The sequence below is a fragment of the Drosophila kikkawai genome, unplaced genomic scaffold (genome assembly GCF_030179895.1).
Source record: "Drosophila kikkawai strain 14028-0561.14 unplaced genomic scaffold, DkikHiC1v2 scaffold_186, whole genome shotgun sequence".
In the NCBI taxonomy this organism is placed as follows: Eukaryota; Metazoa; Arthropoda; class Insecta; order Diptera; family Drosophilidae; genus Drosophila; species Drosophila kikkawai.
Window position 1 is genome coordinate 282,070 of NW_027222522.1, and position 20,625 is coordinate 302,694.

The window sequence follows — 20,625 nt, forward strand, 5'->3', positions numbered from 1 at the left end:
CTTCTGCCATCGTGGCGGATTCGTCGAGCAGGGGCCGGCGTCAGTGGTTGATTCCGGTCTCGTTGGCCATCTGCTCGAACAGATTCGCTGAAAGGTCGCCGAAGCACTCTACGGCTGCTCGCAGCGGGGCCAGTGGCGGTGGAGGGGAAGAGGGGCCGGCGTCGGTGGTCGATTACAGGCCGAGTGTTGCTCCGGAATGGCCGACTGGGGAGGCTCGTTGGATGACGAGCACAGCTCCTCGGCTTTCCGTCGGGCTGCGGCGACGCACAGTAGCGCCTCTCGAACAATCAGCGTTGCAAAAATCGAAAAAGTCATGTTCGCAAAAACGATTTTAAACATACTTATTCGACAGGAAATTTCCCAAGGATTCAGAATCTGCAATAAAATCTATTTTAAGATTTTTTTTTGTTGAAGATATGAGCATTCAAAGTTGAACGTACTTTCGTTTTTTGCATCATACCAAAAAAAATGGCTAAAATGGTCGACTTTCAGGTAATATTACACAAAAACCATAAAACCAATGGTTTTTACTTTAAATGATAGATACATTCATAAACTGTTAATTAACCCAAAAAAAACGGCACTTTGGTTTGGGCTTGTACAGGTAAATCGCTACCTGCCAGGTGTCCATTTTTTCACCTTTTCCTGCCTAAAGTAGTCTATAACTTCTGAAGCCGAAGAAAGCCACCAACTACACTATGTTTATAAGTTACGTGGATCTTTCCTGGACCAGAATTAACTTTCATCGGCTGCGTCGAGCTGCGTCTGCCAAAATGCAACGACATAAACCAAAACTACTCAGGGTTAAATATACCAAAATACCGACACAATTTCATACATTCCAAGAAATATACTAACTGTAGCGCGTGGCGGTTACAATTTGAATTAAAAAAATTTTTTTTTTTCAGTTTTCAAATTATTTTTATTTGATCAAATATATAAAAATAAACATAAAAAAATTAAATTAAAAAATATTTTTTAAAAATTGTTTTCATTGAAAAAAAAATTATTTTTTCACTTTGATACCCTTTAAAAAGGCGTATTTGTGGGCGTGGTACAGTACATATATACATTTTACAACAATTATTTGTCCAACGCCGTTTAAATTATTCGATTACCTTATTAGATTCAAAAGATATGAGAAAAGGCGCTACTGTGCGACGTATTAGCCGGGGGTCGGCAGCGGCAGCTCGTCGACGGGCGCCTAGGTGCTACTGCCGGTGACACCTCGGCTGCAGCGCAGCGTATCTGGGGCCCGGCAACTCCGCGCCGTCCTGGTCCGGTGAATCCCCAAAGAGGTCGTCCATGGACCGGGGCCACTCGCTGATAAAGCGGCGGCGTGGACGTGCTGGGACGAGTGGTCTTCTGCCATCGTGGCGGATTCGTCGAGCAGGGGCCGGCGTCGGTGGCTGATTCCGGTCTCGTTGGCCATCTGTTCGAACAGATTCGCTGAAAGGTCGCCGAAGCACTCTACGGCTGCTCGCAGCGGGGACATTGGCGGTGGAGGGGAGGAGGGGCCGGCGTCGGTGTTGGATTACAGGCCGAGTGTTGCTCCGGACCGTCCGACTGGGGAGGCTCGATGGATGATAGCACAGCTCGTCGCACAGCTCCTCGGCTTTCCGTCGGGCTGCGGCGACGTATTCGCCGGGGGTCGGCAGCGGCAGCTCGTCGACGGCCCTTCAGTTCGGCGTCGGGCGACGACGACTGCGTAACCTCCGGGCGGCTAGGTGCTGCTGGCGGTGACACCTCGGCTGCAGCGCAGCGTATCTGGGGCCGGCCCGAAGATCTCCTCGGCAACACCGCGCCGTCCTGGTCCGGTGAATCCCCGAAGAGGTCGTCCATGGACCGGGGCCACTCGCTGATAAAGCGGCGGCGTGGACGTGCTGGGACGAGCGGTCTTCTGCCATCGTGGCGGATTGGTCAAACAGGGGCCGGCGTCGGTGGATGATTCCGGTCTCGTTGGCCATATGCTCGAACAGATTCGCTGAAAGGTCGCCGAAGCACTCTACGGCTGTTCGCAGCGGGTCCAGTGGCGGTGGCTCCTGGTCCGAGGGCGGCTGCTTCTCCCCGTTGGCAGACGCTGGGGTGGCCTGGGATGGTAGTGGACGCGGCAGTGTAGTAGCCACTTGCAGCAGGACCAATGGTGGTGGCCCCTGGTCCGAGGGTGGCTGTTTCTCCTCGTCAGCTGGCGCTTGGGCGGTCTGGGATGGGCGTGAACGTTGCGGTGTGGTTGCCATCCGCAGCGGGCCGAAGCGGCGATGAGCCCACACCGGGGCCACTCGCTATTGAAGCGGCGGTGTGGACGAGCGGTCTTCTGCCATCGTGGCGGCTTCGTCGAGCAGGGGTCGGCGTCGGAGGTCAATTAGGGTTGGAGTGTTGCTCCGGACCGGCCGACTGGGAAGGCTCGGTGGATGACGAGCACAGCTCCTCGGCTTTCCGTCGGGCAGCGGCGGCGGTGTATTCGCCGGGGGTCGGCAGCGGAGGGCGGCTAGGTGCTGCTGCCGGCGGCATTTCGGCTGCAGAGTCCTCGTCGGTCGGCGATAAGGGAGGACGACTCGTCGACGGCCCTTCAGGTCGGCGTCGGGCGACGACGGCTGCGTACCCTCCGGGCGGCTAGGTGGTCTTCTGCCATCGTGGCGGATTCGTCGAGCAGGGGCCGGCGTCAGTGGTTGATTCCGGTCTCGTTGGCCATCTGCTCCAACAGATTCGCTGAAAGGTCGCCGAAGAACTCTACGGCTGCTCGCAGCGGGACCAGTGGTGGTGGAGGGGAGGAGGGGCCGGCGTCGGTGGCCGACTGGGGAGGCTCGGTGGATGACGAGCACAGCTCGTCGCACAGCTCCTCGGCTTTCCGTTGGGCAGCGGCGGCGGCGTATTCGCCGGGGGTCGGCAGCGGAGGGCGGCTAGGTGCTGCTGCCAGCGGCATTTCGGCTGCAGAGTCCTTGTCGGTCGTCGATAAGGGAGGACGGCTCGTCGACGGCCCTTCAGGTCGGCGTCGGGCGACGACGGCTGCGTAACCTCCGGGCGGCTAGGTGCTGCTGCCGGTGACACCTCGGCTGCAGCGCAGCGTATCTGGGGCCCGGTCCGAAGATCTCCTCGGCAAACTCCGCGCCGTCCTGGTCCGGTGAATCCCCGAAGAGGTCGTCCACCGGGGCCACTCGCTGATGAAGCGGCGGCGTGGACGTGCTGGGACGAGCGGTCTTCTGCCATCGTGGCGGATTCGTCGAGCAGGGGCCGGCGTCGGTGGTTGATTCCGGTCTCGTTGGCCATCTGCTCGAACAGATTCGGTGGAAGGTCGCCGAAGCCCTCTACGACTGCTCGCAACGGGGCTAGTGGCGGTGGCTCCTGGTCCGAGGGCGGCTGCTTCTCCCCATTGGCAGGCGCTTGGGTGGCCTGGTATGGTAGTGGACGCAGCAGTGTAGTAGCCACTCGCAGCGGGACCAATGATGGGGGCCCCTGGTCCGAGGGTGGCTGTTTCTCCTATTCAGCTGGCGCTTGGGCGGTCTGGGATGGGCGTGAACGTGGCGGTGTGGTTGCCATCCGCAGCGGGCCGAAGCGGAGATGAGCCCACACCGGGGCCACTCGCTAATGAAGCGGCGGTGTGGACGAGCGGTCTTCTGCCATCGTGGCGGTGGTCGACTTGGGTGCGAGTGTTGCTCCGGACCGGCCGACTGGGAAGGCTCGGTGGATGACGAGCACAGCTCGTCGCACAGCTCGTCGCACAGCTCGTCGCACAGCTCCTCGGCTTTCCGTCGGGCAGCGGCGGCGGCGTATTCGCCGGGGGTCGGCAGCGGAGGGCGGCTAGGTGCTGCTGCCAGCGGCATTTCGGCTGCAGAGTCCTTGTCGGTCGTCGATAAGGGAGGACGGCTCGTCGACGGCCGAGGGGCCGGGGAGGGGGAGGGGCCGAGGGGACGGGGAGGAGGGGCCGGCGTCGGTGGTCGATTACAGGCCGAGTGTTGCTCCGGACCGGCCGACTGGGGAGGCTCGGTGGATGACGAGCACAGATCGTCGCACAGCTCCTCGGCTTTCCGTTGGGCAGCGGCGGCGGCGTAATCGCCGGGGGTCGGCAGCGGAGGGCGGCTAGGTGCTGCTGCCAGCGGCATTTCGGCTGCAGAGTCCTTGTCGGTCGTCGATAAGGGAGGACGGCTCGTCGACGGCCCTTCAGGTCGGCGTCGGGCGACGACGGCTGCGTAACCTCCGGGCGGCTAGGTGCTGCTGCCGGTGACACCTCGGCTGCAGCGCAGCGTATCTGGGGCCCGGTCCGAAGATCTCCTCGGCAAACTCCGCGCCGTCCTGGTCCGGTGAATCCCCGAAGAGGTCGTTCATGAACCGGGGCCACTCGCTGATAAAGCGGCGGCGTGGACGTGCTGGGACGAGTGGTCTTCTGCCATCGTGGCGGATTCGTCGAGCAGGGGCCGGCGTCGGTGGTTGATTCCGGTCTCGTTTGCCATCTGCTCGAAGCCCTCTACGGCTGCTCGCAGCGGGGCCAGTGGCGGTGGCTCCTGGTCCGAGGGCGGCTGCTTCTCCCCGTTGGCAGGCGCTTGGGTGGCCTGGTATGGTAGTGGACGCGGCAGTGTAGTAGCCACTCGCAGCGGGACCAATGGTGGTGGCCCCTGGTCCCAGGCTAACTGTTTCTCCTCGTCAGCTGGCGCTTGGGCGGTCTGCGATGGGCGTGGACCTGGCGGTGTGGTTGCCATCCGCAGCGGGCCGAAGCGGCGATGAGCCCACACCGGGGCCACTCGCTAATGAAGCGGCGGTGTGGACAAGCGGTCTTCTGCCATAGTGGCGGATTGGTCAAACAGGGGCCGGCGTCGGTGGTCGACTACGGGCCGAGTGTTGCTCCTCGGCTTTCCGTCGGGCAGCGGCGGCGGCGTATTCGCCCGGGGTCGGCAGCGGAGGGCGGCTAGGGGATGCTGCCGACGGCATTTCGGCTGCAGAGTCCTCGTCGGTCGTCGATAAGGGAGGACGGCTCGTCGACGGCCCTTCAGGTCGGCGTCGGCGTCGGGCGACGACGGCTGCGTAACCTCCGGGCGGCTAGGTGCTGCTGGCGGTGACACCTCGGCTGCAGCGCAGCGTATCTGGGGGCCAGCCCGAAGATCTCCTCGGCAACTCCGCGCCGTCCTAGTCCGGTGAATCCCCGAAGAGGTCGTCCATGGACCGGGGCCACTCGCTGATAAAGCGGCGGCGTGGACGTGCTGGGACAAGCGGTCTTCTGCCATCGTGGCGGATTGGTCAAACAGGGGCCGGCGTCGGTGGTCGACTACGGGCCGAGTGTTGCTCCTCGGCTTTCCGTCGGGCAGCGGCGGCGGCGTATTCGCTCGGGGTCGGCAGCGGAGGGCGGCTAGGTGATGCTGCCGGCGGCATTTCGGCTGCAGAGTCCTCGTCGGTCGTCGATAAGGGAGGACGGCTCGTCGACGGCCCTTCAGGTCGGCGTCGGCGTCGGGCGACGACGGCTGCGTAACCTCCGGGCGGCTAGGTGCTGCTGGCGGTGACACCTCGGCTGCAGCGCAGCGTATCTGGGGGCCAGCCCGAAGATCTCCTCGGCAACTCCGCGCCGTCCTAGTCCGGTGAATCCCCGAAGAGGTTGTCCATGGACCGGGGCCACTCGCTGATAAAGCGGCGGCGTGGACGTGGATTGGTCAAACAGGGGCCGGCGTCGGTGGTCGACTACGGGCCGAGTGTTGCTCCTCGGCTTTCCGTCGGGCAGCGGCGGCGGCGTATTCGCCCGGGGTCGGCAGCGGAGGGCGGCTAGGGGATGCTGCCGACGGCATTTCGGCTGCAGAGTCCTCGTCGGTCGTCGATAAGGGAGGACGGCTCGTCGACGGCCCTTCAGGTCGGCGTCGGCGTCGGGCGACGACGGCTGCGTAACCTCCGGGCGGCTAGGTGCTGCTGCCGGTGACACCTCGGCTGCAGCGCAGCGTATCTGGGGGCAGAAACTCGGCAAACTCCGCGCCGTCCTGGTCCGGTGAATCCCCGAAGAGGTCGTTCATGAACCGGGGCCACTCGCTGATAAAGCGGCGGCGTGGACGTGCTGGGACGAGTGGTCTTCTGCCATCGTGGCGGATTCGTCGAGCAGGGGCCGGCGTCGGTGGTTGATTCCGGTCTCGTTTGCCATCTGCTCGAAGCCCTCTACGGCTGCTCGCAGCGGGGCCAGTGGCGGTGGCTCCTGGTCCGAGGGCGGCTGCTTCTCCCCGTTGGCAGACGCTGGGGTGGCCTGGGATGGTAGTGGACGCGGCAGTGTAGTAGCCACTTGCAGCAGGACCAATGGTGGTGGCCCCTGGTCCGAGGGTGGCTGTTTCTCCTCGTCAGCTGGCGCTTGGGCGGTCTGGGATGGGCGTGAACGTTGCGGTGTGGTTGCCATCCGCAGCGGGCCGAAGCGGCGATGAGCCCACACCGGGGCCACTCGCTATTGAAGCGGCGGTGTGGACGAGCGGTCTTCTGCCATCGTGGCGGCTTCGTCGAGCAGGGGTCGGCGTCGGAGGTCAATTAGGGTTGGAGTGTTGCTCCGGACCGGCCGACTGGGAAGGCTCGGTGGATGACGAGCACAGCTCCTCGGCTTTCCGTCGGGCAGCGGCGGCGGTGTATTCGCCGGGGGTCGGCAGCGGAGGGCGGCTAGGTGCTGCTGCCGGCGGCATTTCGGCTGCAGAGTCCTCGTCGGTCGTCGATAAGGGAGGACGACTCGTCGACGGCCCTTCAGGTCGGCGTCGGGCGACGACGGCTGCGTACCCTCCGGGCGGCTAGGTGGTCTTCTGCCATCGTGGCGGATTCGTCGAGCAGGGGCCGGCGTCAGTGGTTGATTCCGGTCTCGTTGGCCATCTGCTCCAACAGATTCGCTGAAAGGTCGCCGAAGAACTCTACGGCTGCTCGCAGCGGGACCAGTGGTGGTGGAGGGGAGGAGGGGCCGGCGTCGGTGGCCGACTGGGGAGGCTCGGTGGATGACGAGCACAGCTCGTCGCACAGCTCCTCGGCTTTCCGTTGGGCAGCGGCGGCGGCGTATTCGCCGGGGGTCGGCAGCGGAGGGCGGCTAGGTGCTGCTGCCAGCGGCATTTCGGCTGCAGAGTCCTTGTCGGTCGTCGATAAGGGAGGACGGCTCGTCGACGGCCCTTCAGGTCGGCGTCGGGCGACGACGGCTGCGTAACCTCCGGGCGGCTAGGTGCTGCTGCCGGTGACACCTCGGCTGCAGCGCAGCGTATCTGGGGCCCGGTCCGAAGATCTCCTCGGCAAACTCCGCGCCGTCCTGGTCCGGTGAATCCCCGAAGAGGTCGTCCACCGGGGCCACTCGCTGATGAAGCGGCGGCGTGGACGTGCTGGGACGAGCGGTCTTCTGCCATCGTGGCGGATTCGTCGAGCAGGGGCCGGCGTCGGTGGTTGATTCCGGTCTCGTTGGCCATCTGCTCGAACAGATTCGGTGGAAGGTCGCCGAAGCCCTCTACGACTGCTCGCAACGGGGCTAGTGGCGGTGGCTCCTGGTCCGAGGGCGGCTGCTTCTCCCCATTGGCAGGCGCTTGGGTGGCCTGGTATGGTAGTGGACGCAGCAGTGTAGTAGCCACTCGCAGCGGGACCAATGATGGGGGCCCCTGGTCCGAGGGTGGCTGTTTCTCCTATTCAGCTGGCGCTTGGGCGGTCTGGGATGGGCGTGAACGTGGCGGTGTGGTTGCCATCCGCAGCGGGCCGAAGCGGAGATGAGCCCACACCGGGGCCACTCGCTAATGAAGCGGCGGTGTGGACGAGCGGTCTTCTGCCATCGTGGCGGTGGTCGACTTGGGTGCGAGTGTTGCTCCGGACCGGCCGACTGGGAAGGCTCGGTGGATGACGAGCACAGCTCGTCGCACAGCTCGTCGCACAGCTCCTCGGCTTTCCGTCGGGCAGCGGCGGCGGCGTATTCGCCGGGGGTCGGCAGCGGAGGGCGGCTAGGTGCTGCTGCCAGCGGCATTTCGGCTGCAGAGTCCTTGTCGGTCGTCGATAAGGGAGGACGGCTCGTCGACGGCCGAGGGGCCGGGGAGGGGGAGGGGCCGAGGGGACGGGGAGGAGGGGCCGGCGTCGGTGGTCGATTACAGGCCGAGTGTTGCTCCGGACCGGCCGACTGGGGAGGCTCGGTGGATGACGAGCACAGATCGTCGCACAGCTCCTCGGCTTTCCGTTGGGCAGCGGCGGCGGCGTAATCGCCGGGGGTCGGCAGCGGAGGGCGGCTAGGTGCTGCTGCCAGCGGCATTTCGGCTGCAGAGTCCTTGTCGGTCGTCGATAAGGGAGGACGGCTCGTCGACGGCCCTTCAGGTCGGCGTCGGGCGACGACGGCTGCGTAACCTCCGGGCGGCTAGGTGCTGCTGCCGGTGACACCTCGGCTGCAGCGCAGCGTATCTGGGGCCCGGTCCGAAGATCTCCTCGGCAAACTCCGCGCCGTCCTGGTCCGGTGAATCCCCGAAGAGGTCGTTCATGAACCGGGGCCACTCGCTGATAAAGCGGCGGCGTGGACGTGCTGGGACGAGTGGTCTTCTGCCATCGTGGCGGATTCGTCGAGCAGGGGCCGGCGTCGGTGGTTGATTCCGGTCTCGTTTGCCATCTGCTCGAAGCCCTCTACGGCTGCTCGCAGCGGGGCCAGTGGCGGTGGCTCCTGGTCCGAGGGCGGCTGCTTCTCCCCGTTGGCAGGCGCTTGGGTGGCCTGGTATGGTAGTGGACGCGGCAGTGTAGTAGCCACTCGCAGCGGGACCAATGGTGGTGGCCCCTGGTCCCAGGCTAACTGTTTCTCCTCGTCAGCTGGCGCTTGGGCGGTCTGCGATGGGCGTGGACCTGGCGGTGTGGTTGCCATCCGCAGCGGGCCGAAGCGGCGATGAGCCCACACCGGGGCCACTCGCTAATGAAGCGGCGGTGTGGACAAGCGGTCTTCTGCCATAGTGGCGGATTGGTCAAACAGGGGCCGGCGTCGGTGGTCGACTACGGGCCGAGTGTTGCTCCTCGGCTTTCCGTCGGGCAGCGGCGGCGGCGTATTCGCCCGGGGTCGGCAGCGGAGGGCGGCTAGGGGATGCTGCCGACGGCATTTCGGCTGCAGAGTCCTCGTCGGTCGTCGATAAGGGAGGACGGCTCGTCGACGGCCCTTCAGGTCGGCGTCGGCGTCGGGCGACGACGGCTGCGTAACCTCCGGGCGGCTAGGTGCTGCTGGCGGTGACACCACGGCTGCAGCGCAGCGTATCTGGGGGCCAGCCCGAAGATCTCCTCGGCAACTCCGCGCCGTCCTAGTCCGGTGAATCCCCGAAGAGGTCGTCCATGGACCGGGGCCACTCGCTGATAAAGCGGCGGCGTGGACGTGCTGGGACAAGCGGTCTTCTGCCATCGTGGCGGATTGGTCAAACAGGGGCCGGCGTCGGTGGTCGACTACGGGCCGAGTGTTGCTCCTCGGCTTTCCGTCGGGCAGCGGCGGCGGCGTATTCGCTCGGGGTCGGCAGCGGAGGGCGGCTAGGTGATGCTGCCGGCGGCATTTCGGCTGCAGAGTCCTCGTCGGTCGTCGATAAGGGAGGACGGCTCGTCGACGGCCCTTCAGGTCGGCGTCGGCGTCGGGCGACGACGGCTGCGTAACCTCCGGGCGGCTAGGTGCTGCTGGCGGTGACACCTCGGCTGCAGCGCAGCGTATCTGGGGGCCAGCCCGAAGATCTCCTCGGCAACTCCGCGCCGTCCTAGTCCGGTGAATCCCCGAAGAGGTTGTCCATGGACCGGGGCCACTCGCTGATAAAGCGGCGGCGTGGACGTGGATTGGTCAAACAGGGGCCGGCGTCGGTGGTCGACTACGGGCCGAGTGTTGCTCCTCGGCTTTCCGTCGGGCAGCGGCGGCGGCGTATTCGCCGGGGGTCGGCAGCGGAGGGCGGCTAGGTGATGCTGCCGGCGGCATTTCGGCTGCAGAGTCCTCGTCGGTCGTCGATAAGGGAGGACGGCTCGTCGACGGCCCTTCAGGTCGGCGTCGGCGTCGGGCGACGACGGCTGCGTAACCTCCCCAGCGTATCTGGGGGCCAGCCCGAAGATCTCCTCGGCAACTCCGCGCCGTCCTAGTCCGGTGAATCCCCGAAGAGGTCGTCCATGGACCGGGGCCACTCGCTGATAAAGCGGTCATCCGCAGCGGGCCGAAGCGGCGATGAGCCCACACCGGGGCCACTCGCTAATGAAGCGGCGGCGTGGACGAGCGGTCTTCTGGCATCGTGGCGGCTACGTCGAGCAGGGGCCGGCGTCGGTGGTCGATTACGGGCCTAGTGTTTCTCCGGACCGGCCGGCTGGAGAGGCTCGGTGGATGACAAGCACAGCTCCTCGGCTTTCCGTCGGGCAGCGGCGGCGGCGTATTCGCCCGGGGTCGGCAGCGGAGGGCGGCTAGGTGCTGCCGCCGACGGCATTTCGGCTGCAGAGTCCTCGTCGGTCGTCGATAAGGGAGGACGACTCGTCGACGGCCTTTCAGGTCGGCGTCGGGCGACGACGGCTGCGTAACCTCCGGGCGGCTAGGTGCTGCTGCCGGTGACACCTCAGCTGAAGCGCAGCGTTTCTGGGGCCCGGCCCGAAGATCTCCTCGGCAACTCCGCGCCGTCCCAGTCCGGTGAATCCCCGAAGAGGTCGTCCATGGACCGGGGCCACTCGCTGATAAAGCGGCGGCGTGGACGTGCTGGGACGAGCGGTCTTCTGCCATCGTGGCGGATTCGTCGAGCAGGGGCCGGCGAAGAGGTCGGCTGCGTAACCGCCGGGCGGCTAGGTGCTGCTGGCGGTGACACCTCGGCTGCAGCGCAGCGTATCTGGGGGCCAGCCCGAAGATCTCCTCGGCAACTCCGCGCCGTCCAGGTCCGAGGAATCCCCGAAGAGGTCGTCCATGGACCGGGGCCACTCGCTGATAAAGCGGTCATCCGCAGCGGGCCGAAGCGGCGATGAGCCCACACCGGGGCCACTCGCTAATGAAGCGGCGGCGTGGACGAGCGGTCTTCTGGCATCGTGACGGCTTCGTCGAGCAGGGGCCGGCGTCGGTGGTCGATTACGGGCCTAGTGTTTCTCCGGACCGGCCGGCTGGAGAGGCTCGGTGGATGACAAGCACAGCTCCTCGGCTTTCCGTCGGGCAGCGGCGGCGGCGTATTCGCCCGGGGTCGGCAGCGGAGGGCGGCTAGGTGCTGCCGCCGACGGCATTTCGGCCTCAGAGTCCTCGTCGGTCGTCGATAAGGGAGGACGGCTCGTCGACGGCCCTTCAGGTCGGCGTCGGCGTCGGGCGACGACGGCTGCGTAACCGCCGGGCGGCTAGGTGCTGCTGGCGGTGACACCTCGGCTGCAGCGCAGCGTATCTGGGGGCCAGCCCCAAGATCTCCTCGGCAACTCCGCGCCGTCCCAGTCCGGTGAATCCCCGAAGAGGTCGTCCATGGACCGGGGCCACTCGCTGATAAAGCGGCGGCGAGGACGTGCTGGGACGAGCGGTCTTCTGCCATCGTGGCGGATTCGTCGAGCAGGGGCCGGCGAAGAGGTCGGCTGCGTAACCGCCGGGCGGCTAGGTGCTGCTGGCGGTGACACCTCGGCTGCAGCGCAGCGTATCTGGGGGCCAGCCCGAAGATCTCCTCGGCAACTCCGCGCCGTCCAGGTCCGAGGAATCCCCGAAGAGGTCGTCCATGGACCGGGGCCACTCGCTGATAAAGCGGTCATCCGCAGCGGGCCGAAGCGGCGATGAGCCCACACCGGGGCCACTCGCTAATGAAGCGGCGGCGTGGACGAGCGGTCTTCTGGCATCGTGACGGCTTCGTCGAGCAGGGGCCGGCGTCGGTGGTCGATTACGGGCCGAGTGTTGCTCCGGACCGGCCGACTGGGGAGGCTCGGTGGATGACGAGCACAGCTCCTCGGCAGTCCGTCGGGCGGCGGCGGCGGTGTATTCGCCGGGGGTCGGCAACGGAGAGCGTCTAGGTGCTGCTGCCGGCGGTATTTCGGCTGCAGAGTCCTCGTCGGTCGTCGATAAGGGAGGACGACTCGTCGACGTCCCTTCGGGTCGGCGTCGGGCGACGACGGCTGCGTAACCGCCGGGCGGCTAGGTGCTGCTGGCGGTGACACCTCGGCTGCAGCGCAGCGTATCTGGGGGCCGGCCCGAAGATCTCCTCGGCAACTCCGCGCCGTCCTGGTCCGGTGAATCCCCGAAGAGGTCGTCCATGGACCGGGGCCACTCGCTGATAAAGCGGCGGCGTGGACGTGCTGGGACGAGCGGTCTTCTGCCATCGTGGCGGATTGGTCAAACAGGGGCCGGTGTTGGTGGCTGATTCCGGTCTCGTTGGCCATATGCTCGAACAGATTTGCTGAAAGGTCGCCGAAGCACTCTACGGCTGCTCGCAGCGGGGCCAGTGGCGGTGGGGGGGAGGAGGGGCCGGCGTCGGTGGTCGATTACGGGCCTAGTGTTTCTCCGGACCGGCCGACTAGAGAGGCTCGGTGGATACAAGCACAGTCCTCGGCTTTCCGTCGGGCAGCGGCGGCGGCGTATTCGCCCAGGGTCGGCAGCGGAGGGCGGCTAGGTGCTGCCGCCGACGGCATTTCGGCTGCAGAGTCCTCGTCGGTCGTCGATAAGGGAGGACGACTCGTCGACGGCCTTTCAGGTCGGCGTCGGGCGACGACGGCTGCGTAACCTCCGGGCGGCTAGGTGCTGCTGCCGGTGACACCTCAGCTGAAGCGCAGCGTTTCTGGGGCCCGGCCCGAAGATCTCCTCGGCAACTCCGCGCCGTCCCAGTCCGGTGAATCCCCGAAGAGGTGGTCCATGGACCGGGGCCACTCGCTGATAAAGCGGCGGCGTGGACGTGCTGGGACGAGCGGTCTTCTGCCATCGTGGCGGATTGGTCAAACAGGGGCCGGTGTTGGTGGCTGATTCCGGTCTCGTTGGCCATATGCTCGAACAGATTTGCTGAAAGGTCGCCGAAGCACTCTACGGCTGCTCGCAGCGGGGCCAGTGGCGGTGGGGGGGAGGAGGGGCCGGCGTCGGTGGTCGATTACGGGCCTAGTGTTTCTCCGGACCGGCCGACTGGAGAGGCTCGGCGGATGACAAACACAGTCCTCGGCTTTCCGTCGGGCAGCGGCGGCGGCGTATTCGCCCGGGGTCGGCAACGGACAGCGTCTAGGTGCTGCTGCCGGCGGTATTTCGGCTGCAGAGTCCTCGTCGGTCGTTGATAAGGGAGGACGACTCGTCGACGTCCCTTCGGGTCGGCGTCGGGCGACGACGGCTGCGTAACCGCCGGGCGGCTAGGTGCTGCTGGCGGTGACACCTCGGCTGCAGCGCAGCGTATCTGGGGGCCGGCCCGAAGATCTCCTCGGCAACTCCGCGCCGTCCTGGTCCGGTGAATCCCCGAAGAGGTCGTCCATGGACCGGGGCCACTCGCTGATAAAGCGGCGGCGTGGACGTGCTGGGACTAGCGGTCTTCTGCCATCGTGGCGGATTGGTCAAACAGGGGCCGGCGTCGGTGGTCGATTACGGGCCGAGTGTTGCTCCTTGGCCTTCCGCCGGGCAGCGGCGGCGGCGTATTCGCCGGGGGTCGGCAGCGGAGGGCGGCTAGGTGCTGCTGCCGGCGGCATTTATTTATTTTATTTATTTATTTATTTATTTATTAAGAATAGCAAATATCTGCCATCTTAAATCCATATCCGTACCTCAGACCGGATAAGGAGTGTTTTTTAATGATATGCTCCGACTCACATCAGGTGGTCAGAGGCAAGGATAGGTGTCTTAAGATATTATTTTTGTTAAAGTCTAATGACATTTCACAATATAACAGAGAGTACATGTCGTTGTAAAGCGAACATAAAACGCGAAAAGGATCGTGTGCCTCGAAATTAGTTTTACAAATATCCAAAGCTATAGGCCGAAAGTAACGTGATGGCCTAGAAGGAACTGAAAAGCGTATTTGTTTAAGAAGATTACTGGAAAAAATATATCCATTTATTAATTTATGCAGGAACATCACGCCATGGCAAGTCCGACGATCCTTAAGAGAGGGCAGGTCCAGAAGGCGTAGTCTGTCGGCATACGGAGGAAGGTGGCGATGTGGGTCCCAGTCTAAACCCTGAAGAGCGAACAAAAGGAATTGTTTCTGTACCGATTCGATAAGATCTTGATACTTAGCATATTGAGGGGACCATACGCACGAACAATATTCGAGTATGGGCCGAACCAGGGATATATATAAAAGTTTTGTAGTGTAGGGATCATCGAATTCCTTAGACCATCGTTTTACGAAAGCAAAAACACCCTTTGCTTTACCAACAATTATACCGATGTGATCGGTGAAGCTCAAGTTGTGGGTAAATAGAACATCAAGATCCGTTACAGAGTGGATACGTTCAAGAACACTCGTGCCTAAGGAATAGTTAGCCTGGAAACAATTTCTGCGGTAAAATAACATGTATTTACATTTGGAGTTGTTAAGAAACAATAAATTGTGAGTGCACCAGGACATCATGTTGTTTAAATCAGCTTGCAAAAGCTGAGCAGAGTCAGGATTCACAAGAGGCAAACATAGTTTTACGTCATCAGCATACATCAAGACGTAAGAGTGGAGAATAACTTGGGGCAGATCATTTATAAAAATGCCAAATAGAAGAGGACCGAGGTGGCTCCCTTGAGGAACACCAGAAGTCACGTGAACAAGGTTTGAGAATGAACCCTTGAATGCAACTCTTTGAGTACGGTTCGACAAATAAGTAGAAATCCACTTGATCAACGTAACCGGAAAACCCAACAGACAAAGTTTCTTCAGCATTGATGATTCACCGAATCAAAAGCTTTGCTGAAATCTGTAAAGATAACATCGGTTTGGGTGTTATTTTTAAATGCGTTTCTAATGACAGCAACAAACTCAAGGAGATTTGTAGACGTTGATTTACGTTTCATGAAGCCATGCTGTGAGGGGGACATTATTGAGCTACATTGGTGCTGAAGCTGAGTAGTAATTAGAAATTCGAATAATTTGGGAATCGCACTAAGTTTTGCTATACCTCTATAGTGTTCAATATTAGATTTACTGCCCTTTTTATGAAGCGGAATGATAAACGATTCATTCCAAACTTTGGGGAAAAAACGAATGCTGAAGTGAAAAAGTCTAGACAATGGTCTACATAATGAGCTGGCACAATTTCTCAGAACACAGCTAGGTACAAGATCTGGACCAGAGGAAAAGGAAAGTTTGATTGTTCTAAGATTATGAAGAACATCATCTTCGCTGATTACAGGCATAAAAATGCAATTGGAATGCGGGAGTGGAAAAGAATACTCTGAGTTATTATCGAAATTAGTTTGTGAGTATGTAGTCTGGAAGAACTTTGCGAACAGGTTCGCGATATCAGGCTCATTGGAAGCGGAGGCATTATCGAAATGAAGACATGAAGGAAATTGTTGAGATTTCCGTTTCGAGTTTACAAAAGCGTAAAATTGCTTCGGGTTAGCCTGAAACTCAATTTTGCACCGATTTAAGTGGTTTCTGTAGCATTCAGAATTGTGTGCTAGGAAATTTGTACGAGCAGTTAAATATCTCGAATGGTCGACTTGAAGACCAGATTTGCTGTACTTTTTAAACAGTCTGGATTTCAGATTTTTTAGATATGAAAGCCGACGAGAAAACCAAGGGGGCTTATGAGAAAATTCTGGTGAGGGAAATGAAGGGACATACATGTCGAAAAGTGAGTACATTATTTCATAGAAACGCTTAACAATGTCTGAGGGATCCTCTGTGGAGTTCAAGAAAGTCCAATCCGTTAAGGATAAGTGGTGGTTCATTTCTGTAAACTTAGCTTTTCGAAAGCAACGAAACGTTGCAGGCTCAGCTTCCGGACACAATAATAATGGTGTGGAGGCTTCGAGGGTTAGCTCCAAAGTGGGATGATAAGCGTCCTCAGGACTAGAAAGAGGGTCAATTCTAGTGACGTAGGCATTGGCAAACTCAGAGACAAAGATGAGGTCTAAGACGTTATTACTGCAGTTCCTAACAAAATTTAATTGTCCCAATGAATGGTCAATGAGACCATGAATTAAATCGTGGGGTGAGGTGGGAACAAGAACATTTGAATCAGGTAAGGGCATCCAGGAAATGGAGGGTAGATTAAAATCACCCGTGCCGATAAGGTGGTCATTAATACCAAGGGAAGAATGAATTTCTTGAATTAAGGATAAATGCTGCATATAAATATCAGTGTCAGACCTAGGTGGAATATACGAGCATGAAACGTAGATAGAATAATCGTAAACCTGGATGCGAACCACCACATACTCTATATCAGTGTCAGTTTTAGAAATGATATTGGAAACCAGATCGGATTTAACCGCAATGAGAACACCACTGCCTGTCCGTATAGGACGATCACGTCTAAAGATGGTATAGTTCCCTGAAAAAAATCTCAGAGTCAGACACAGAGGAGTTGAGCCATGTTTCTGTAAAGACAATAACATTGGCATCGAAAAAGACACTATTGACGTGCAGCCTACTGAGCTGCAGAGTCGTCGTCGGTCGTCGATAAGGGAGGACCGCTCGTCGACGGCCCTTCAGGTCGGCGTCGGCGTCGGGCGACGACGGCTGCGTAACCGCCGGGCGGCTAGGTGCTGCTGGCGGTGACACCTCGGCTGCAGCGCAGCGTATCTGGGGGCCGGCCCGAAGATCTCCTCGGCAACTCCGCGCCGTCCTGGTCCGGTGAATCCCCGAAGAGGTCGTCCATGGACCGGGGCCACTCGCTGATAAAGCGGCGGCGTGGACGTGCTGGGACGAGCGGTCTTCTGCCATCGTGGCGGATTGGTCAAACAGGGGCCGGCGTCGGTGGTCGATTACGGGCCGAGTGTTGCTCCTCGGCTTTCCGTCGGGCAGCGGCGGCGGCGTATTTGCCGGGGGTCGGCAGCGGAGGGCGGCTAGGTGCTGCTGCCGGCGGCATTTATTTATTTTATTTATTTATTTATTTATTTATTAAGAATAGCAAATATCTGCCATTTTAAATCCATATCCGTACCTCAGACCGGATAAGGAGTGTTTTTTAATGATATGCTCCGACTCACATCAGGTGGTCAGAGGCAAGGATAGGTGTCTTAAGATATTATTTTTGTTAAAGTCTAATGACATTTCAAAATATAACAGAGAGTACATGTCGTTGTAAAGCGAACATAAAACGCGAAAAGGATCGTGTGCCTCGAAATTAGTTTTACAAATATCCAAAGCTATAGGCCGAAAGTAACGTGATGGTCTAGAAGGAACTGAAAAGCGTATTTGTTTAAGAAGATTACTGGAAAAAATATATCCATTTATTAATTTATGCAGGAACATCACGCCATGGCAAGTCCGACGATCCTTAAGAGAGGGCAGGTCCAGAAGGCGTAGTCTGTCGGCATACGGAGGAAGGTGGCGATGTGGGTCCCAGTCTAAACCCCGAAGAGCGAACAAAAGGAATTGTTTCTGTACCGATTCGATAAGATCCTGATACTTAGCATATTGAGGGGACCATACGCACGAACAATATTCGAGTATGGGCCGAACCAGGGATATATATAAAAGTTTTGTAGTGTAGGGATCATCGAATTCCTTAGACCATCGTTTTACGAAAGCAAAAACACCCTTTGCTTTACCAACAATTATACCGATGTGATCGGTGAAGCTCAAGTTGTGGGTAAATAGAACACCAAGATCCGTTACAGAGTGGATACGTTCAAGAACACTCGTGCCTAAGGAATAGTTAGCCTGGAAACAATTTCTGCGGTAAAATAACATGTATTTACATTTGGAGTTGTTAAGAAACAATAAATTGTGAGTGCACCAGGACATCATGTTGTTTAAATCAGCTTGCAAAAGCTGAGCAGAGTCAGGATTCACAAGAGGCAAACATAGTTTTACGTCATCAGCATACATCAAGACGTAAGAGTGGAGAATAACTTGGGGCAGATCATTTATAAAAATGCCAAATAGAAGAGGACCGAGGTGGCTCCCTTGAGGAACACCAGAAGTCACGTGAACAAGGTTTGAGAATGAACCCTTGAATGCAACTCTTTGAGTACGGTTCGACAAATAAGTAGAAATCCACTTGATCAACGTAACCGGAAAACCCAACAGACAAAGTTTCTTCAGCATTGATGATTCACCGAATCAAAAGCTTTGCTGAAATCTGTAAAGATAACATCGGTTTGGGTGTTATTTTTAAATGCGTTTCTAATGACAGCAACAAACTCAAGGAGATTTGTAGACGTTGATTTACGTTTCATGAAGCCATGCTGTGAGGGGGACATTATTGAGCTACATTGGTGCTGAAGCTGAGTAGTAATTAGAAATTCGAATAATTTGGGAATCGCACTAAGTTTTGCTATACCTCTATAGTGTTCAATATTAGATTTACTGCCCTTTTTATGAAGCGGAATGATAAACGATTCATTCCAAACTTTGGGGAAAAAAACGAATGCTGAAGTGAAAAAGTCTAGACAATGGTCTACATAATGAGCTGGCACAATTTCTCAGAACACAGCTAGGTACAAGATCTGGACCAGAGGAAAAGGAAAGTTTGATTGTTCTAAGATTATGAAGAACATCATCTTCGCTGATTACAGGCATAAAAATGCAATTGGAATGCGGGAGTGGAAAAGAATACTCTGAGTTATTATCGAAATTAGTTTGTGAGTATGTAGTCTGGAAGAACTTTGCGAACAGGTTCGCGATATCAGGCTCATTGGAAGCGGAGGCATTATCGAAATGAAGACATGAAGGAAATTGTTGAGATTTCCGTTTCGAGTTTACAAAAGCGTAAAATTGCTTCGGGTTAGCCTGAAACTCAATTTTGCACCGATTTAAGTGGTTTCTGTAGCATTCAGAATTGTGTGCTAGGAAATTTGTACGAGCAGTTAAATATCTCGAATGGTCGACTTGAAGACCAGATTTGCTGTACTTTTTAAACAGTCTGGATTTCAGATTTTTTAGATATGAAAGCCGACGAGAAAACCAAGGGGGCTTATGAGAAAATTCTGGTGAGGGAAATGAAGGGACATACATGTCGAAAAGTGAGTACATTATTTCATAGAAACGCTTAACAATGTCTGAGGGATCCTCTGTGGAGTTCAAGAAAGTCCAATCCGTTAAGGATAAGTGGTGGTTCATTTCTGTAAACTTAGCTTTTCGAAAGCAACGAAACGTTGCAGGCTCAGCTTCCGGACACAATAATAATGGTGTGGAGGCTTCGAGGGTTAGCTCCAAAGTGGGATGATAAGCGTCCTCAGGACTAGAAAGAGGGTCAATTCTAGTGACGTAGGCATTGGCAAACTCAGAGACAAAGATGAGGTCTAAGACGTTATTACTGCAGTTCCTAACAAAATTTAATTGTCCCAATGAATGGTCAATGAGACCATGAATTAAATCGTGGGGTGAGGTGGGAACAAGAACATTTGAATCAGGTAAGGGCATCCAGGAAATGGAGGGTAGATTAAAATCACCCGTGACGATAAGGTGGTCATTAATACCAAGGGAAGAATGAATTTCTTGAATTAAGGATAAATGCTGCATATAAATATCAGTGTCAGACCTAGGTGGAATATACGAGCATGAAACGTAGATAGAATAATCGTAAACCTGGATGCGAACCACCACATACTCTATATCAGTGTCAGTTTTAGAAATGATATTGGAAACCAGATCGGATTTAACCGCAATGAGAACACCACTGCCTGTCCGTATAGGACGATCACGTCTAAAGATGGTATAGTTCCCTGAAAAAAATCTCAGAGTCAGACACAGAGGAGTTGAGCCATGTTTCTGTAAAGACAATAACATTGGCATCGAAAAAGACACTATTGACGTGCAGCCTACTGAGCTGCAGAGTCGTCGTCGGTCGTCGATAAGGGAGGACCGCTCGTCGACGGCCCTTCAGGTCGGCGTCGGCGTCGGGCGACGACGGCTGCGTAACCGCCGGGCGGCTAGGTGCTGCTGGCGGTGACACCTCGGCTGCAGCGCAGCGTATCTGGGGGCCGGCCCGAAGATCTCCTCGGCAACTCCGCGCCGTCCTGGTCCGGTGAATCCCCGAAGAGGTCGTCCATGGACCGGGGCCACTCGCTGATAAAGCGGCGGCGTGGACGTGCTGGGACGAGCGGTCTTCTGCCATCGTGGCGGATTGGTCAAACAGGGGCCGGCGTCGGTGGTCGATTACGGGCCGAGTGTTGCTCCTCGGCTTTCCGTCGGGCAGCGGCGGCGGCGTATTTGCCGGGGGTCGGCAGCGGAGGGCGGCTAGGTGCTGCTGCTGGCGGCATATATTTATTTTATTTATTTATTTATTTATTTATTAAGAATAGCAAATATCTGCCATTTTAAATCCATATCCGTACCTCAGACCGGATAAGGAGTGTTTTTTAATGATATGCTCCGACTCACATCAGGTGGTCAGAGGCAAGGATAGGTGTCTTAAGATATTATTTTTGTTAAAGTCTAATGACATTTCAAAATATAACAGAGAGTACATGTCGTTGTAAAGCGAACATAAAACGCGAAAAGGATCGTGTGCCTCGAAATTAGTTTTACAAATATCCAAAGCTATAGGCCGAAAGTAACGTGATGGTCTAGAAGGAACTGAAAAGCGTATTTGTTTAAGAAGATTACTGGAAAAAATATATCCATTTATTAATTTATGCAGGAACATCACGCCATGGCAAGT

At 57.8% G+C, this 20,625-nt stretch overlaps 1 protein-coding gene across 1 annotated transcript in view; it reads right to left on the reverse strand.

Annotated features, from left to right (window-relative positions):
* Nucleotides 1–11,494: 11,494 nt before the first annotated feature.
* LOC138929413 (uncharacterized) overlaps nucleotides 11,495–20,625 on the reverse strand; it is a 72,338-nt gene continuing 63,207 nt past the window's right edge. The window contains exon 2 of the mRNA XM_070288847.1: nucleotides 11,495–11,925. Coding sequence (XP_070144948.1) covers nucleotides 11,495–11,925 — 431 coding nt within the window. The remainder of the gene's footprint in view (nucleotides 11,926–20,625) is intronic.